At 47.7% G+C, this 17,021-nt stretch overlaps 1 protein-coding gene across 6 annotated transcripts in view; it reads left to right on the forward strand.

The window, feature by feature from the left end:
* The window catches only part of PROM1 (prominin 1), a 111,538-nt gene extending 95,108 nt beyond the window's left edge, over nucleotides 1–16,430 (forward strand). For 5 of the 6 annotated variants that reach the window (XM_030314165.1, XM_030314168.2, XM_030314162.1 and 2 more), the window contains 9 exons: nucleotides 2,136–2,282; nucleotides 3,436–3,507; nucleotides 4,585–4,677; nucleotides 6,569–6,622; nucleotides 9,138–9,218; nucleotides 9,544–9,612; nucleotides 12,679–12,771; nucleotides 15,176–15,291; nucleotides 16,222–16,430. In XM_030314165.1, the coding sequence (XP_030170025.1) occupies nucleotides 2,136–2,282; nucleotides 3,436–3,507; nucleotides 4,585–4,677; nucleotides 6,569–6,622; nucleotides 9,138–9,218; nucleotides 9,544–9,612; nucleotides 12,679–12,771; nucleotides 15,176–15,291; nucleotides 16,222–16,276 (780 nt within the window). In that variant the 3' untranslated portion in view covers nucleotides 16,277–16,430. Of the gene's footprint in view, nucleotides 1–2,135; nucleotides 2,283–3,435; nucleotides 3,508–4,584; nucleotides 4,678–6,568; nucleotides 6,623–9,137; nucleotides 9,219–9,543; nucleotides 9,613–12,678; nucleotides 12,772–15,175; nucleotides 15,292–15,757; nucleotides 15,792–16,221 lie in introns of all 6 variants that reach the window. The other variant, XM_030314169.1, reaches the window with a different exon arrangement.
* The last annotated feature ends 591 nt before the right edge of the window (nucleotides 16,431–17,021 follow it).

A 17,021-nucleotide genomic window follows, 5' to 3' on the forward strand; every position in this document is an offset into this window, starting at 1 on the left:
CAGAGGGAGAGGAGAGAGAGAATTCCAAGCAGGCTCCACACTGTCAGTGCAGAGCCTGACGTGGGGCTCGAGCCCACGAACCATGAGATCATGACCTGAGCCAAACCCAAGAGTCCGACACTTAACCAACTGAGCCACCCAGATTCCCCAAAATTCACTATTTGAAAGTGACATTTAGTACACTCACAAGGTCGTGCAAACCTCAATCTGTCAAATTCCAAAACATTTTCGTCACCCCCAACCAGTTGTCTTTATGGACGTATGAGTTTCTCTAGTAGACCGCACAATGCTCAAGAGGGGTCTTGCTGTGGACACTACATAAGAAGATTTTATATTGCTCTGTGTCGCTGCTCCTAGAGGGACAAACCCAGGGGGCATTGGTGTTCCAACACTGGCCAGCCTCTTCTGCCGGGTCCCTGAAGAGGGAACGAGGCACTGAGAACTCTGGTCCACACAGTCGTGGCCCCTCGTGACTCACGGCTGTGGCCCCCGGACTCCATGTGATCTCTGCTGAGGTCTGCTGGCCCTCAGCAAGACAGCATGGCCACAATGATGGAAGCAGACAGAGTGGAATGATTTCCTCTTCTCCTTTGCCCAAGCCCACGCTCTAGTCTTGAGCCTTAAGACTCTGAGGAGAGGCCACTCCACAGCACACTTGACAGAAGAAAGAGCGAGAGAGTTTCAGCTGCCCAGGCCTAGGGTGCCTTCAGCCTGCACTGTCCGCCCCCCCACATCTGGAGGCCTTCTGGCCTTCTCGTAGGAAAGAACTTAAGGAGACTTCTTTCTTCTGGGCTTCCAAATGGAAGCAGATACCAAGAGATACCGAGGAAAGAGGTGATTCCCCAAACCCCACAGCTTGCCACTGAGGCATCACAGAAGGCTTCCAGAAGCACCATGAAACCATGACGGCCTGGCAGTTTTCAGATATGAAGAGGTTTATTAAAAGCTGAATACAGGGGCACCTGGGTGGCTCAGTGGTTGAGCATCTGGCTCTTGATATCGGCTCAGGTCATGATCCCAGGGTCATGGGATGGAGCCCGGAGTCAGGCTCTGTGCTAAGCATGATGTCTGCTTAAGATATTCTCTGTCTCTCGGGGCACCTGGGTGGCTCAGTCAGCTGAGCATCTGACTTCGGCTCAGGTCATGATCTCACAGCTCGTGAATTCGAGCCCTGAGTCGGGCTCTGTGCTGACAGCTCAGAGCCTGGATCCTACTTTGGATTCTGTCTCCCTCTCTCTGCCCCCACCCTGCTCGCACTCTGTCTTTCTCTCTTTCTCTCTCTCAAAAATAAACATTAAAAAACATTTTTTTTAAGATATTCTCTCTCTTTCTCTCTTTCCCTCTCCCTCTCTTTGCCCCCTCCCCCATTTGTGCTCTGTCTATATATAATAAAAAGAAAAAAAAGCTGGATACAAAATTTTGTATTGCATTGTATTTTCTATTGTATTGATTATCCTTCTTAAATATTCCTTGCATGTATACATAAATAAAATATCTAGCCCTAACTAGATACCCTCTACTCATCTGACATCATGCCATGTTTCATTTTCTCTGTGGACCAGAGACAGAGCACTAGGGACACTCAGGCTCTACACGCTGCCTAAAACTACTGACTGCCACTTAGGACAACCCCAAGTCATCAACCGTGTCCCCATGATCTCAAGTGTCCCCCACCACCCAAGTCCAGTGTGTGCTGCCTCCTTCCCCTGGGATGCAGCCTGCCTGGCCCCTTTCAGCATCTGTATTTGCCAAGACTCATTCAGAAGCCACCTCCTCTCTGGTGTCCTCTCCAGTCCCCTACCTTTGAAGGCTGTCTCCTGCGCCTGGTGTCCTGATGCAGTTCATGTGGCTTTATTATGACACTGCCTCTTCCTTTGAGGACTTTGAGGGTGGAGATGGAATATTATTTTGCTTTGCCTCCGACCTCCTCACATAGTGCGTGGCGTGGGGCATAAGGAAGGAGCCGGGGAAGCGGGGAAGGGGTGGAAGGGAAGAGAAGGTTACCGGGAAGAAATGTCAGTCAGGGGCATGTCTGTGTATTTTGTCCCTCGTCATTTTACTGCTCTTTTAAAGCTCTAAGTATGTGACTATCTTGAAGAATGGACTTATTTATAACTTTTCTTTTTATCATGCAGCATGCTGGAAACATAAGCAATGACTTTCAAAATATGAAAGTAAATATTGACAATATCGTTCTGCTGGATGAAGCAGGAAGAAAAAACCTTATGGATTTCAGCTTTTCAGGAATAGACGCCATAAATTATAACATCTACTTGGCTGAGGTGAGACCATGAGTTCATGCTTGATCTTTTGGGGAAAATCACAGCAGATACCCGTGGGTTGGTTTTGTTTTGTTTTTCTGTTTTTCTTTTGTTTGTTTGTTTTTAATTTGGGTGGGTTTTTTTTAAGCTGAGGTGAAATTTATATAACACAAATGAACTCTTTTAAAGTGAATAATTCATTAGTATGTAGTATAATCACAGTGCTACACAACTACCATTTCTATCCAGCTCCAAAACATCTCCGTCACTCCAAAAGAAAGCCCCATTCCACACACTCCCACCCCCCAGCCCTGGTGACCACCCATCTATTTACCTATTCTGAATATTTCATTTGAATGGAATCTGAATGGAATCCTAAGGCATGTGACCTTTTGTGTCTGATGGCCTTAAAAGGCCCCCTTTCGGGGCGCCTGGGTGGCGCAGTCGGTTAAGCGTCCGACTTCGGCCAGGTCACGATCTCGCGGTCCGTGGGTTGGAGCCCCGCGTCGGGCTCTGGGCTGACGGCTTGGAGCCTGGAGCCTGTTTCCGGTTCTGTGTCTCCCTCTCTCTCTGCCCCTCCCCCGTTCATGCTCTGTCTCTCTCTGTCTTAAAAATAAATAAACGTTGGAAAAAAAAATTAAAAAAAAAAAAATAAATAAATAAATAAATAAATTGAGGGGCGCCTGGGTGGCGCAGTCGGTTAAGCGTCCGACTTCGGCCAGGTCACGATCTCGCGGTCCGCGGGTTCCAGCCCCGCGTGGGGCTCCGGGCTGACGGCTCGGAGCCTGGAGCCTGTTTCCGGTTCTGTGTCTCCCTCTCTCTCCGCCCCTCCCCCGTTCATGCTCCGTCTCTCTCTGTCCCAAAAATAAATAAAAACGTTGAAAAAAAAAAATTAAAAAAAAAAAAAAAAGGCCCCCTTTCACGTAGCCGAAAGTTTTTGAGATCCATCCCCGTTATAGCATGGATCAGCACTTGATTTCTTCTTACGGCTGGATGTGGTTGGATAAAAATAATCTGGTTTTACATGTATAAATAAGAATGTAGCCGAAGTGGCCCGTGTAAGAGTTTCCAGCCTTTATGGCCGTGGACGATGGTTCACTATGTTGTCTGTCAGATTCCGTTAAGGCTTAAAAATCCCACGTTGATGACGCAGTTCTTCTCCCCTCTTTTGCAGCTGAGTAAAGCCCCCACCAAAGCGAACCTTTTATCCTTTGCAGATGATCTAGAAGTGAAAGCCAACCATCTGGTGAGTTCGAACAGTATGGTTTTAAATGCTGTAATCACTACAGGTGTCAAATGTCAGTACTATTCTTCGCTCCCGTACGCCACAAGTAAGCTTTGGTTAAAGATGTGTCTCGTGTCCACGTCAAGACTTCCCACCAGCAGCCATTGCCGTGGTGCCCGGAAGTCGGTGAGCACGTGGACGTTTCCGGGGTGGCGTCAGGGTGCCCGCGCCTGCTCCCGACCTCTGCTGGTGGCGCGGGTGCCCTCACTGTTTAGCACCAGCTCTGTTTTCACCCCATCAACCCCTCTGCCACCAAACACATGTGCAAGTGCACGCACGCGTGCCATTTTTCTTGCAGTGTGGGGAATGGAAACTGAGGACACGGGAGGGGGATTTCCATTTGGTGCTTTGCGTCGCCAGTGACAGGTGGATAACGGAAGGCAAAGACGCCACCCAAGCCCCGTAAGCCTCCCTTCCTCACTTCCCCTGCTGGCCGGTGACTAAATGGCTGTCATGAACGGAGCAGCAGAGCATGGCCATGAGGAACCTGGGCTCAGGAGGAAGACTGGGATTTAAATCCTGGCCCAGCCACTTCCTAATTATGGGAACTTGGACAAGAGGTTTCGCTCCTCCGTGCCTTAGTTTCCTCATCTGTAAAACGGAAGCAATAAAGTTGCTCATTAATGTATTAATGAGCCCATTAATATGTCACGCGATAGTATATTAAACACTTTTTAAGTGTGGGTCAAATGAAAAATTTCTCAGTTGAGCCTTGCTGTTCTCATCTGCGAGACGGGGCTATCGCTGCTGTGAAATGGCTTTCTAGTGGCTGTATTTTGCGGAGGTGAGAAAGAGAGCACAGCCTCAGGCACTCAGGACAGGCTGATGGGTTTGGTGGCCACTGAGAGTTCACAGTCCTGTGACTTGAAATAGGGTGTCCTGGCACTGCCCCACGTCCGGTGGGCCCCACGCCCACAGCATACAAGGAGGGCTGCACGTCGGTCACAGCTACCTTGCCCCGAGCCCCTGTGGTTAGAGAGAGCACTCCAAAGTCTGGAAAGGTGGTGTTTACCTTTGTTTCTTTTCTTCTCTTTGCAGCCCCACGGAAGTCTGAAACAGTCCCTGAAAAACAATGCACAGACAATTAGGACGATTCACCGTAGCGAAGTCATCCCTTTGGAACAGTCAATGGTAACACTCGACAACCTCCGGTATTTCCCCGTGACCCGAGCAAATCCCATGTCACTAGGTGGCTTTCATGTAGCCTAAGGAAGCATCTGCACCTCACGCGGGGGTCAAATCCAGTTGGCCTCAGGCTAAGGAATTAAAAATTAATGATAGTTGGTGCGGCTGGGTGGCTCGGTCGGTTGAACGTCCGACTCAGTTTCAGCTCAGGTCAGGATCTCGTGGTTCGTGGGTTCAAGCCCGGCATCAGGCTCTGCGCTGGCAGCACGGAGCCTGCATGGGATTCTCTCTCTTCTCTCTCTGCCCTTCTTCCCACTTTCTCTCTCTCTCTCTCTCAAAATAAATAAATAACTTTTAAAAATCAATAAATCAATAGATGATAGTAGCTGGGCTTTAAACAAGACAGATTTTCAATGTCACCACCCACTCCTTTTGTGCTTTATCTCCTTGCCTTTTCCACTTGGGTGTGACCAGGTAGGTCAACTCCGTGCTTGCCCCACACACTATGCTCTGGTTCCCTGCGGCTCGATAGGCCCCCGAAGCCAGGCACCTGGCTGGGGTGATGATGTCTGTGTTCTGAACTCGCTCGCACTTACTTTCAAATTCTTTTTCTCCACACCCTGCCAAGAAATATGGGAAGGCAAGGGTAAGTCCTTTTCCCCCTGCCTCATTTAGCTCCGTTCACTGATCCGATGGGCCGCGTTCCCGGTCTCCTCTCTCGTAGCCTCTATCGTGACTCCCCCTTTCTTTTGCTTCCGGCTGCCTTCTGGCTTCTTTCCCAAATGCCGGAAAGGCAGTTTGTAGCAGAGAGAGAACACAGGCTCTGCACTCAGGCGGAACTGATTCCAGACCCTGCTTCTACCTCCCCAAAGTCTTAGGATTTTCCATTTTCTCATCTGAAAATGGGGGGAACGGTTCCTGCCCTCCTGTTAACCTGTTTCCTGGAGACGAAAGCCCTGATGTCCCAGAGAGACTCTGTAAACAGGAGGGATTATTGTGACGCTGCTGTGGGAGACCTGTTACAGAGTCAGCTTGCTCAGGTTTGGAGAAGCACACGAGTTCACTTGACTTCAGCTTTGGAACCTCCTAGAACTAGTTTTTACCACTTCAATCTCTCTCTCTCTCTTCCTTCCCGACTTTCTAACTCATTGGAGCATTCAGAAGGAAAACTGAATTTTCTTAATATGTGTGCTGCACTCATCATAATTCTCTGCTCTGTTTGTTTATGCCTAGCACAAGTTTGTTAACATTTTAAGCTTAACGGCTTTCCTTCAAGTAGACACAAGCCTCCTGGGCGTTTGCAGAGCCGAGGCAATCTGTCTACAAATAGGCAAATTGCTGTGTACAGGTGACCGATGATGTAAACCTAGGGTTAGCAAACTATGGCCCCAAAACTATAATCCAGCCCGTTGCTTGTTTTTGTGAATAAAGTTTTATTGGAACGCAGCCATGCCCTCTTATTTACAGATGACTGCAGCCGGTTTCCGCTAAAAGAGCAAAATTGAGTCTTTGGACATGGCGTGGCCCACAAAGCCTAAAATATTTACTATCTGGCCTTTGTTTTACCAATTCCTGACCTAAACCATTCAGACGGAACTACTCTGGGAAGTCAGGGTAGACTTTTGTAATTACCGCCTGCCACTTTGAGCCAACCCTACTCCGAGTGGTCTCTTGGACACCTCGTGTGGGATGTGCTGCCCTTCAAAGTTCTAGAATACAGATCCTGCTATTCTTCTTCCGCTTTTCTTACACCAGAGGTTTGTGTGGCTCACATGGTTACTTGCATCTATATTGCACAGTAAAGTCGTATTTGATGGCTGGCTGCGGGGGGTGGGGGAGAGGGAGACACAATGTTCGTGTAATAATTTGGAAAATATTATGTATGCTTGTTCACCAGAGCTCTGTATACCAAAGCATCAAGGAACTTCAACAAAAAAGCAGCGGATTGGGGGTAAGGACTTACTTTCCTTTTCTGCCACGGGGTCTTATTATAAAAGCACACACAGCCTTTCAGAGATAATGGTTTTACAAGTATTTAAGTTAAAAAAAAAAAATCCTTTGGGGCACCTGGCTAGGTCAGCCAGTAGAACTCATGACTCTTGATCTCTGGGTCATGAGTTCAAGCCCCACATTTGTGAGTGGACTTTATTTCCAAAAAAAGTGGGCGGGGGGCACCCAGGTAACTCAGTCGGTTAAGCATCTGACTTCGGCTCAGGTCATGATCTCACAGTTCGTGGGTTCAAGCACCGCATTGGGTTCTGTGCTGATGGCTCAGAGCCTGGAACTTGATTGCTTCAGATTCTCTCTCTCTCTCTCTCTCTCAAAAATAAATAAAGATTAAAATTTTTTTTTTTTTTAACATTTTTAAATTTTTTTTTTTCAACGTTTATTTATTTTTGGGACAGAGAGAGACAGAGCATGAACAGGGGAGGGGCAGAGAGAGAGGGAGACACAGAATCGGAAACAGGCTCCAGGCTCCGAGGCATCAGCCCAGAGCCTGACGCGGGGCTCGAACTCCCAGACCGCGAGATCGTGACCTGGCTGAAGTCGGACGCTTAACCGACTGCGCCACCCAGGCGCCCCTAAAAAAATTTTTTTTTAAAAGCTTGGTTATCCACCCATTTTAAATGCAAACTGGGTTTTCCTACCATTTGCTCCCTGCAAGTACCTCTCACCTTGGATACACAGGTGAAAGCCGTGAGTTGATGTGTAGAATGTAAGCTCAGAAGGTACACTGGCCACTCTCACTGAGCTAATGCTGCCTACAAAATCCAGTGCCTTTGACCACAGACTCATTCTCACCGTTGGGTTGACTGCGGGCTTGTCCGCCTACCTTCCCGCCCAGAGACCCAGGCTGAGGGAGCAGCTCCTGTCTGGGCCACCTCATGTCCTCGAGGTAGAAACACTAGCTGCCTTTTAAGCAACTTCTTAGAACCGGCCGCTCCATCTACGTTCCATTAGCCAAAGCAAGTGAGGCTGCCAGGCCCATCATCTTGGGCTGAGAAGCCAGAGCTCAAAAGGTATCAGCAGTCAGTCGGCCACAGGGGGTCCTTCAGACTGCAGACACCCCCACAACAGAAACCGAGCTCCACGGCTACGATGTGTTTGTCTGGTACCCTCAGTGCCAATGGGCAACTCAGGAAACCTCTCTTTATTGAGCGGATTGGGCTGCCCGTGAGAGGTTGGGGATGTCAGCCCACAACCGAAAATCCCACGTTCCTCGTTCCTCCCTGTGCTTTTCTCTGAGCTCTTTTTGCAGACCTTGGTCACAGGGCTTCTTGCCACATGTGACTGTGTGACACATGTCCCCGTGAACCGTGAGCAACTTCGCTAGTAGTTAGCACACTCCCCGGGCAGCCCTGGGCCTGCTACTTTGTTGGCACGGGAGACCCTGAGTTCCCCTGAAGGCTCTTCTGTGAGGTTTGCTCGGCTTGGGGACCGTCACTGTTCCTCTCGTCACAGTTGCCATTTCACACATGTGTGTCCTGGGCCAAGGGAGCCTGGGACAGACCGGTAACTGTGTGCGGGTCCCTTGCCATCCTGCGCATCTGGACGTTCATGGTGACAGCGTGAGCTGCGCGTTGCCCTTCACGAGGGGTCAGTGGGGGGGGGGCGAGTTGGGGTGGAAATGCATCTTTGACCCACTGGCCAAGCTGGGTACCCTGAGGTCTCCGGGCAGAACAGAAAGGGCACCTTTTTAATTTGCACCAAGCTGCCATGTCGGAGTTCTTACCTGTGTCAAGAAACTAGGTGCACATCCGGGCTCTTATGCCCCCAACCTGGTGACATCAAGCAGGGTCAGCCACCTCCTCTGTGAAGGGGGCCTGATAATGCCTTCCTACAGCCTGTGAGCACAAGAGCCCGCCCCCCGCGCTATCCATGGGGGATACATTCAGCGGATGCCACGGACAGTACTGAACCCGCGCGTGCATAGCTACGATAAAGCTGAATTTACAAATTAGGCACAGTAAGGGGTTAACAGCAATAATCAATAATAAAATAGAACAATTTTAAGAATGTACTGTACTAGAAGTTATGTGAATGTGGTCCCACTCTCAAAATCTCTGACTCACCCTTCTTGCGAGGATGTGACATGGTAAAAATGCCTGACCAGGGGATGAGGTAGGCATGTGAGAGAGCGTTAGGCTGTTATCAGCATTTCTAACCATCTATCAGAAAGAGGATCTTTGCTTCTGGACCCTGAGTAATGAAAACCGTGGATAAGGGGGACCTCCTGTACTCAGGGAGGCGATTTGGATCAAGGGCCCAGCCCAGTGTCTGCCACAAAGTGAGTGTTCAGTATGACATCTCTTGTCCCCCTGCCCTCAGAGGGCTGGGCCGGCTCAGTCGTCTTCTTGACTAGCAGGTCGTCGTGGGATGGGGCTGAGCTGACCGCACGGGCACCGACAGGCAAACTAGTGAAATCCCTTCATCACGTGACACTTGTCGATTGCTGTGTTTTCCAGATGAAAGTGACCAATACCCTTTCCTCTTTGGATTCCGCTCAGGACTTCCTCACAACCCATATTTCCTCGGTTATTGTTGAAGTAAGTTTTCTTTTTAAAAAATATGTATGGCCATGGGGAAGGGGAAGGAAAAAAAAAAAAAAAAGCCAGAGAGGGAGGGAGCCAAACCATAAGAGACTCTTAAAAACTGAGAATAAACGGAGGGTTGATGGGGAGAGGGAGGGAGCGGAGGGTGGGTGAGGGGTATTGAGGAGGGCACCTGTTGGGATGAGCACTGGGTGTTGTATGGAAACCAATTTGACAAGAAATTTCATATTAAAAAAAAATATGTATGCCAGTAAGTGGGCGTGTGCCCATAACTATAGCATCCTTTTAACGGTTTTCCTACCCTTCGATTTCTTTCCAGGAAAGTCAGAAGTATGGGAACACGATAGTAGGATACTTTGAACGCTATCTGCAGTGGGTCAAAATCTCAGTAAGTACTTTCTCTTTTATGAACACAAGAGGGCCATGTGTGAGGATGGCCATGTTGTCGGATACAATCAGGAGGAGATAACATTAAAATCCTAGTAACTGGGTAGGAGAGATAAGTCGAGGACCTCGAATAGGGACCATGATGGGAGGTGGCGTAAGACACAGCACGTGTTGTCCATGCTGGACCCCTTCTCGGGCCTGACACCGAGCGGGAGAAAGTGCCCCTCACATCGTCCCTCAGCTCCCTTGCTCACCATTATAGGAGTTCTGGCCACACTTGACTGTGTCTCCCCAGTGAACTGTGAGCTTCTTTTGCAATGGTGGCTTGGGCAGCGCTCAGCCTGCCATGCTGTTGGTGGATCAGTTGACTAGGGGTGTCTTGAGCTACAGAAATTTGTTTTCTCACAATTCTGGAGGCTGGAAGTCTGACATCAAGGTGTCAGCAGTGTTGGTTTCTTTAGAGTCCTCTCTGCTTGGGGCGTAGACAACCATCTTCCCCATGTGTCTTCACGAGGTCTGCCCTCTGTGCATGTCTGTGCCCAAATTTCCGCTTCGTTTATAAAGATGCCAGTCACATTGGATTAGGACTCAACCCTAATGACCTCATTTTAACTGAATTGCCTCTTCAAAGACCCTACCTCCAGATACAGGCACATTCTGAGATAGCAGGAGGTAGGGCTTTAACACACGAATTTGGGGGAACACAATTCGGTCCACAACAGTTGGGTCTCCCTGAATACATTAGAAGAGGGAAGTCGAGGAGCAGAGTGAAGTTTCCGGTGGTTTCAAGGCAGCACGTTGCTCCCAGCAGCCAGCTTGTGGAGAAGTATAGTGTCTTGGAAAATGCCTTTTGTCATCTTGGGCTCTGGGCCAGCTCCCCTCTGTGAGGATTATTCCACTGGGGCAGGGTTTTGGGGGGGAGATGCTTGCCGCTGAGTTACTTGATCAACTTGGGCTGAGTCACTTGGGCTACTTGCTGTTAGCCAAGACGGGCTTTGAGAAGTGTGGGGACTCAGGAAATCTTCGGCTACCTCCAAGCTGTCATGAGCGTCTCACATCTATTCCTGGCCCTTGGCCGCGTGAGCCCAGACTACCAACCATCTCCTCCCTCTTTGCTGCCCCACCCCGGATTCCGGCCACACCCCACTGCTTGATTCTCTGAAACGTTCACACTTCTCCATGTGATTTCCTCTGTGTCATACCCCCCTCCCCAGTCCCTACCTCTAGTCCCCACCATCTGGGCCTCGTGTATCTGGTTCTCCTTCAAGGCCCAGCTTCCTGATGTCTGTGCTGACACCTCCCACCAACCAGATGGGAAGACCGCAGGGTCCTCTCAGTGCTGGCATGAGGCGTGTGCACACGTGGGTGAGTAGCGGCGGAAGAGATACGTGACCGTCATTGCCGCCACGGCCACCGGACCCTGTGCATATCCTCCACCAGATCAAGGAACCACATTTTAGTCACGTCCATACCCAGAATATGAAACAAATACCCTGAAACCAAAGGGAATCTGGACAAGAATGGTTAAGTCACACGAGAGCCATGCCATGGAAATATTGGGTGACTGTTGGTACCAAATGGATCAGAGCTATGCTGTGGGGCTAGGAGAGATTTTCACAGGGTTATAAATAAAGGAGAAAAGCAAGATGCAGAAAGCATACAGAGTATGACTCCAACCCCAGTTTTTGTAAAAACCCGACAGTGAAAAAGCCTATGAAGAAAGAGATAGGTTGGTTGAGCTTGGTGAAAATGAAGTTGTTAACATGGATTGCCTTGGAAGGTATAGATGGTGGAAGAAAAAAGGAAGGTTTACCAACCAATAAAGGAATCGAGATAACATCGAGCTCATTGTATGTACTCAAAGGTTCTTTTTTTTTTTTTTAAAGATTTTCTTTTAAGTTTATTTATTTGTTTTGAGAGAGACAGAGACTGCAAGAGTGGGGAAGGGGCAGAGACAGAGGGGGAGAGAATCTCAAGCAGACTTTGTACTGTCAGCCCAGAGCCCAATGCCGGGCTCGAACCCACGAAACCATGCGATCACGACCTGAGCTGAAATCAAGTCAGACGCTTAACTGACTGAGCCACCCAGGCACCCCAAAGTTTTTTAAAACGCATGACTATAGCTATCGTAAGTCAATGGGATTGGAGCATCTGTTTGGGATTTATTAAACGTGTTTATTTTAAACTCATTAATGAGTACATAGTTTTCTGTCTTCTAAAAAAAATGTATTTTTTTAATTTTAGAGAGTGTGTGTGAGTGGGGGGAGAGGGGCAGAAGGAAAGAGAGAGTGAATCCCAAGCAGGCTCCATGCTCAGCATGGAGCCCAAAGTGGGGCTTGACCCACAACCCTGAGATCAGGACCTGAGCTGAAATCAAGAGTCGGACACTCAACCGACTAACCCACCCAGGCGCCCCTATTTTCTTCTTATTTTTTTAATTTTATTTATTTATTTCCTTATTTATTTTAGTTTTCAGTCTTCTAAAATGGGGTCTGCAGGTAGCACGGTTTTATTGGCACACAGCCACCCCCATTGGTTTATACATCATCTGCGGCTGCTTTCACCATTTTTTTTTCAGAGTCCAGCACTTGCGACAGAAATGTCTTGGTCTGTCCTGCGAGGTAGAAAATATTTACTCTCTGGCCCTTTCTAGGAAGAGTTTGCCAAGCCCTGGTCCAAAATATATAATTATTGATTTATTAGCTTTCCATTTTCTTCCACATCCTTTGTCAGATCTCAAAGGGATCGGGTAAGAAATTCAGCCCGAGACCCTGGACCTGACACTTGTACTTCATTCTCTCAGGAGCCTCGTAAGGGTGGGTGTTACGGTTCCATAAAACAAGTGCAGAAACCAGAGACCGAGAGGCAGAGAGAATCAGCATCTTGCTTTCAAGTACCTGCTTTTAAACATTGTCAAACTCATCCGTAGAAGTCAGCATTCTGCTCCATATCAACAAGGGTGTAGAGATCCTTTTGGTGAAAATAGGTCAAAGATAAATGGCATGTCTGATTCTTGTGGATTTTTGTGCGTGTGCCTCAAAGTTCACTCATGTTTCTTACCCCCTAGATTACTGAGAAAATTGCAGCCTGCAAACCCGTGGCCACCGCTTTAGACTCTGCTGTTGACGTCTTTCTGTGCAGCTACGTTATCGACCCCATGGTAAGAATGGTGAAATTTCATCTTTCAAAATAAGGAAACACAGTAAACTCATCAATCTTCATTTTTTGTTTGCAGATTGTAGTACACCCTATGATATAAAATAGTTCTGTGCTTGGGTCTGTTAACAGCTGTAGAATCCAAGACCTGAGATCTAAAATTGAGATGAATGTGTTAGGATACTTCAGGGGCGGCTGGGTGGCTCAGTCGATTAAGCACCCGGATCTTGATTTTGGCTCAGGTCATGATCTCACCGTTCGTGGCATCAAGCCCCGTGTCGGGCTCTGTGCTTACAGCATGGAGCCTGCTTGAGATTCTCTCTCTCCCTCTCTTTCTGCCTCTCCCCCCACTCTCAAAATAAATAAACTTAAAACAACAACAACAACAAAAAGATCTGGTCATCTGGCATATTGCCTGGCACAGGCAGTTGAATGAATGATAATCAACTGTCGTCGATCTGTCTGTCCAAGTGCATCTGTACTGCTCCGTCTGTCATCTCCCTGTCCCACATCCACGTGCCCATCTATCTGCTGGACGGACTTTCACACCTGAATGGAGACGCTCCTGTCCTCTTCTAGCCATGCAGACCCCAAGGTTTGGCTTCCTGGCCGCTTCCCTCCTCCCCAGACCCTAACCCCTTTGTGCTGCTTCTTGGACCCCTGCTGATGGCTTTGTAGGTGTGTCCTGGGCTAACCTGGTTGATTCTTTTTTTTTTTTAATGTTTATTTGTTTTTGAGAGACAGAGAGACTGACAGACGGACAGAGCATGAGGTGGGGAGGGGCAGAGAGAGAGGGAGACACAGAATCTGAAGCAAGATCCAGGCTCTGAGCTGTCAGCACAGAGCCCGACACGGGGCTTGAACTCATGAACCACGAGATTGTGACCTGAGCTGAAGTCGGACGTGGAACCGACTGAGCCCACACAGGTGCCCCTAACCTGGTGGATTCTGAATTGATCTCCTTGCCTTCGGTCTTCACCGCCTGCCCCCAGCCAGTCAAATCACCCAACTGTCGAGGCTTTTCCCCCAGTAACTGAGGACCAGTGGAAGGGAGGCCTAGAGGCTGGAGCTTTGTAGCGAGGTGGTTTAAATAGTAAGAAAGAGCTCTGGGCATTGATTTTGCCAGGAAAGTGGACCCCAGGCTGCCCAACATGTTTCTTTTATACCTTGATTGTTCCCGAAAGAATTATGGCAGCTTCCAGTAAAAGGATTGGTTGTCATAAAGCTCTAAAGCCTCTCAAAGCGAGGTCTGAATGCACAGAAATCTACCAATAAAAGAACACATGGGGAAAGGAGAACAAATTTACTGGAAATTCTGGGCCAAGAGGTGCCACTGCCATCCGACAGTGCGCTCTGTCCGGAGGAAGGCAGAACGTCAGTGGCTGAGCTGTGAGGGTTGGAGGGCGGCGGAGGAGGGCCGCTGTCACATCCAAGCTGCCTTTTGCCTCCCGGTAGGCTGGGGAGGCTGTCCTGATGTTACCTACAACATCACCCTAAGGCAGCGGCCATAGACCCGAACCTCTACAGGCCAAGCGTAAGACACTGGAGGGCGTATGGTGTCGTCGGGGTCTCCAGCTGCGTCTCTTCTGATTGGTGGATAAGGCTAAATAGCGTTGGGCGTCACCCCTGCAAAAGCTAGTGGTGTGGCCAGGCCCCAACCAAACGCGGACCTTCTTGATGGAAGAACCACCACCCAGCGGCCGCTGGTGTTGCCTTCTGGGGATGGGGGCTCAGTTTATGAGACTGAACTTGAAGACTTTTCAAGAAAGACGTGACTCCAGATTTCTGTGTGAAGCCTGACTTAGGAATGTTGGCAACTATCTTTTGAAAATACCTTCACATGCTTTTTAAACAAAGTAGGGTTGAATGCAGCCTATGATCTGCCCTTAAGCTTGGTTAAGTTAAATGTGGAATGTTTGTTGAGAGCCTAGTAGGTGCCGAGCGCCGGTCCTGCCTTCTCCACACAATAGTGTTATGGGATAAAGATGCTACGGTCCCGCGGTTCTGATGCAGAGCAAAGCCAGAAAGGTGAATTAGCCGCGTCAAACAACTCAGAAAAGGGATTAAGCTCAGGCCCGCTGGTCCGCCATGCTCCTATCGTAGGCAGCAAAGGCACGCCATCTGGTGGGGTCCTAGATGCAAACCCTTGCTTCCCCACTTGCTCCCACTGGTCCTCATTTGTAAAATAAATATAATAGGATCGAGTCAAGGTTTTCGGAGAGATTTAATGAATTGCAGCAACGTGTAGCCTTTCCCACAGTAGATGACTCCCGTTGCATTTACAAATGGTTTCAATGAAGAAAATTAAACCTCATTAAACAATGGCAGAAAAACGAAAAAAGCAACTGCTGCTTTCCATTTTCCCGTCTTGAAGCATCTGATCCTCCTGATTTTCTTTTTTTCCCTAGAATTTATTTTGGTTCGGCATAGGAAAAGCCACCGTATTTCTACTGCCGGCTCTCATTTTTGCTGTAAAGCTGGCCAAGTACTATCGTCGAATGGATTCAGAGGATGTGTATGAGGAGTAAGTAGACAAGTTTCTACAGAGGCTGGGGGAGGGGGGGTCATTTTCTAAGAGGCACTGACTTCAGAACGAGCTCTGATGAGATTAAACTTGGTCTTTTTTTAAAGTAGGGGGTCACTCTGGTCAGGTGTCTTCTTTGTACCTTTCTTATGCTTGTTTTAACTGTTCTCCCTCTTGCTTCATCTTCTCAGTGTCCTTAACCGGCCTTCTTATTTCTTGTTTGCAGTTCCTCTGTCTTGGGGATTTGGCACTTTACTTTATAGCTGTGTTTACTAGTTTTCACTTTGACTCTGTAGTATATATATACCTTTATGCTTCATGTTTTACGCCACTCACCTCCTTCGTGATGTGTGTCTCTCCTGAATTTACTTGGGTAGTGTCTGTATTAGGGTAAAAACAAATGTGGGGGATCCAGCTGTCGAGCTGTGATCGTAATTAAAAACAATAATTGTATCTCCCTTTTTAGTATTTTATAGTGCTGAAACTGTATCCGTCAAAAAGTAAGCCTTTTCTTTTTTTTTAAAAAACCATATTCCTAAGATGGGACTGGGGAGGTCTTTATTATTATGTGATGGACTTTTAAAACGGAATTAATAGCATCTTAAAATTACATGACAACGTTAGATATGCCCAGATAAAAATCCATGCTGATGCCTCTACAACAGGGCCGGCACACACAAGGCACTGAAGGAATACTTGTTAAATTAATGATATTTTTATAGGTTAAGTTTATTAATATATAAAATGGCTGTTTCAGTGTTTGGTTTTTAAAGGGAGCAGAATGTGAATATAGCTTTTTTACTCTCTTTGTAGATTTAACAAATGGTCACGTGCTTTTCATGACCCCTTGCATTGCCTTTGTAGCTCACAATGTGAATATTTCATCTTAGAGATAACATGGTGTTTTTGGTGTATTTATTTTTGTTACAGTATGGAAAATGGTAATATTGGTTTTCATAGACATCATTCCACTCAGACTGTATGAACAAAGTTTTTAAACAGATCCAACGGCACGAGTTCTTGATCTACAGCGTCTCTGAATACTGGAAAAGAAACCTTCCCTTCCAGAGTTTACAGAGTTTAGTGATTTTTGTATGCAACACTCACTGATGCGCCAAAGAGTAAAAAGTGTGCGTTCACAGCTGTTTTGGTTTTTGTTTTGTTTTCTCTCCAGAAGTTTTGCTTTAATCATCTGAGCCTTCTATGAAAGTTCCAATATGTATTACATTCATTCATTTCCAGTTTAGTTTTCAAAACAAGGCATGAATTGTGTCACATTTCATTGCTTGGGAACCTAGACTTGTAGCTAGGCAAAATCCAGCAAATAGCAGTTGTGTGTGTGAACAATAAAAGTGATTTCAGAAATCTGACTCTAATCTTCTTATTGAAACACATACCTATATTATAGACATCGATTATGTCACTGTGTCATTCGCTCAAGGCTGCTGCAACAAGTTACACAAGGTGGGTGGCTTAAAGCAGCAGAAGTATCTTCTCCCACAGTTCTGGAGGCCGGAAGTATGAAATGCATTCATCAGCACAGCTGGTTCCTCCAAGGGGGATAGCACAAGAGTCTGCTCTATGCCTTTTTCCTAGATTGAGACGATCCACGGCATTCCTTGGACACTCACTCCAGTCTCTGTCTCTGTCTTCCCATGGAGTCTTCCTTGGGTGCCTGTGTCCACATTTCCCTCTGCTTCTAAGGAGTCATTGGATCAGGGCCCATCCTA

This window comes from Lynx canadensis, chromosome B1 (genome assembly GCF_007474595.2).
Source record: "Lynx canadensis isolate LIC74 chromosome B1, mLynCan4.pri.v2, whole genome shotgun sequence".
Taxonomy (NCBI): domain Eukaryota; kingdom Metazoa; phylum Chordata; class Mammalia; order Carnivora; family Felidae; genus Lynx; species Lynx canadensis.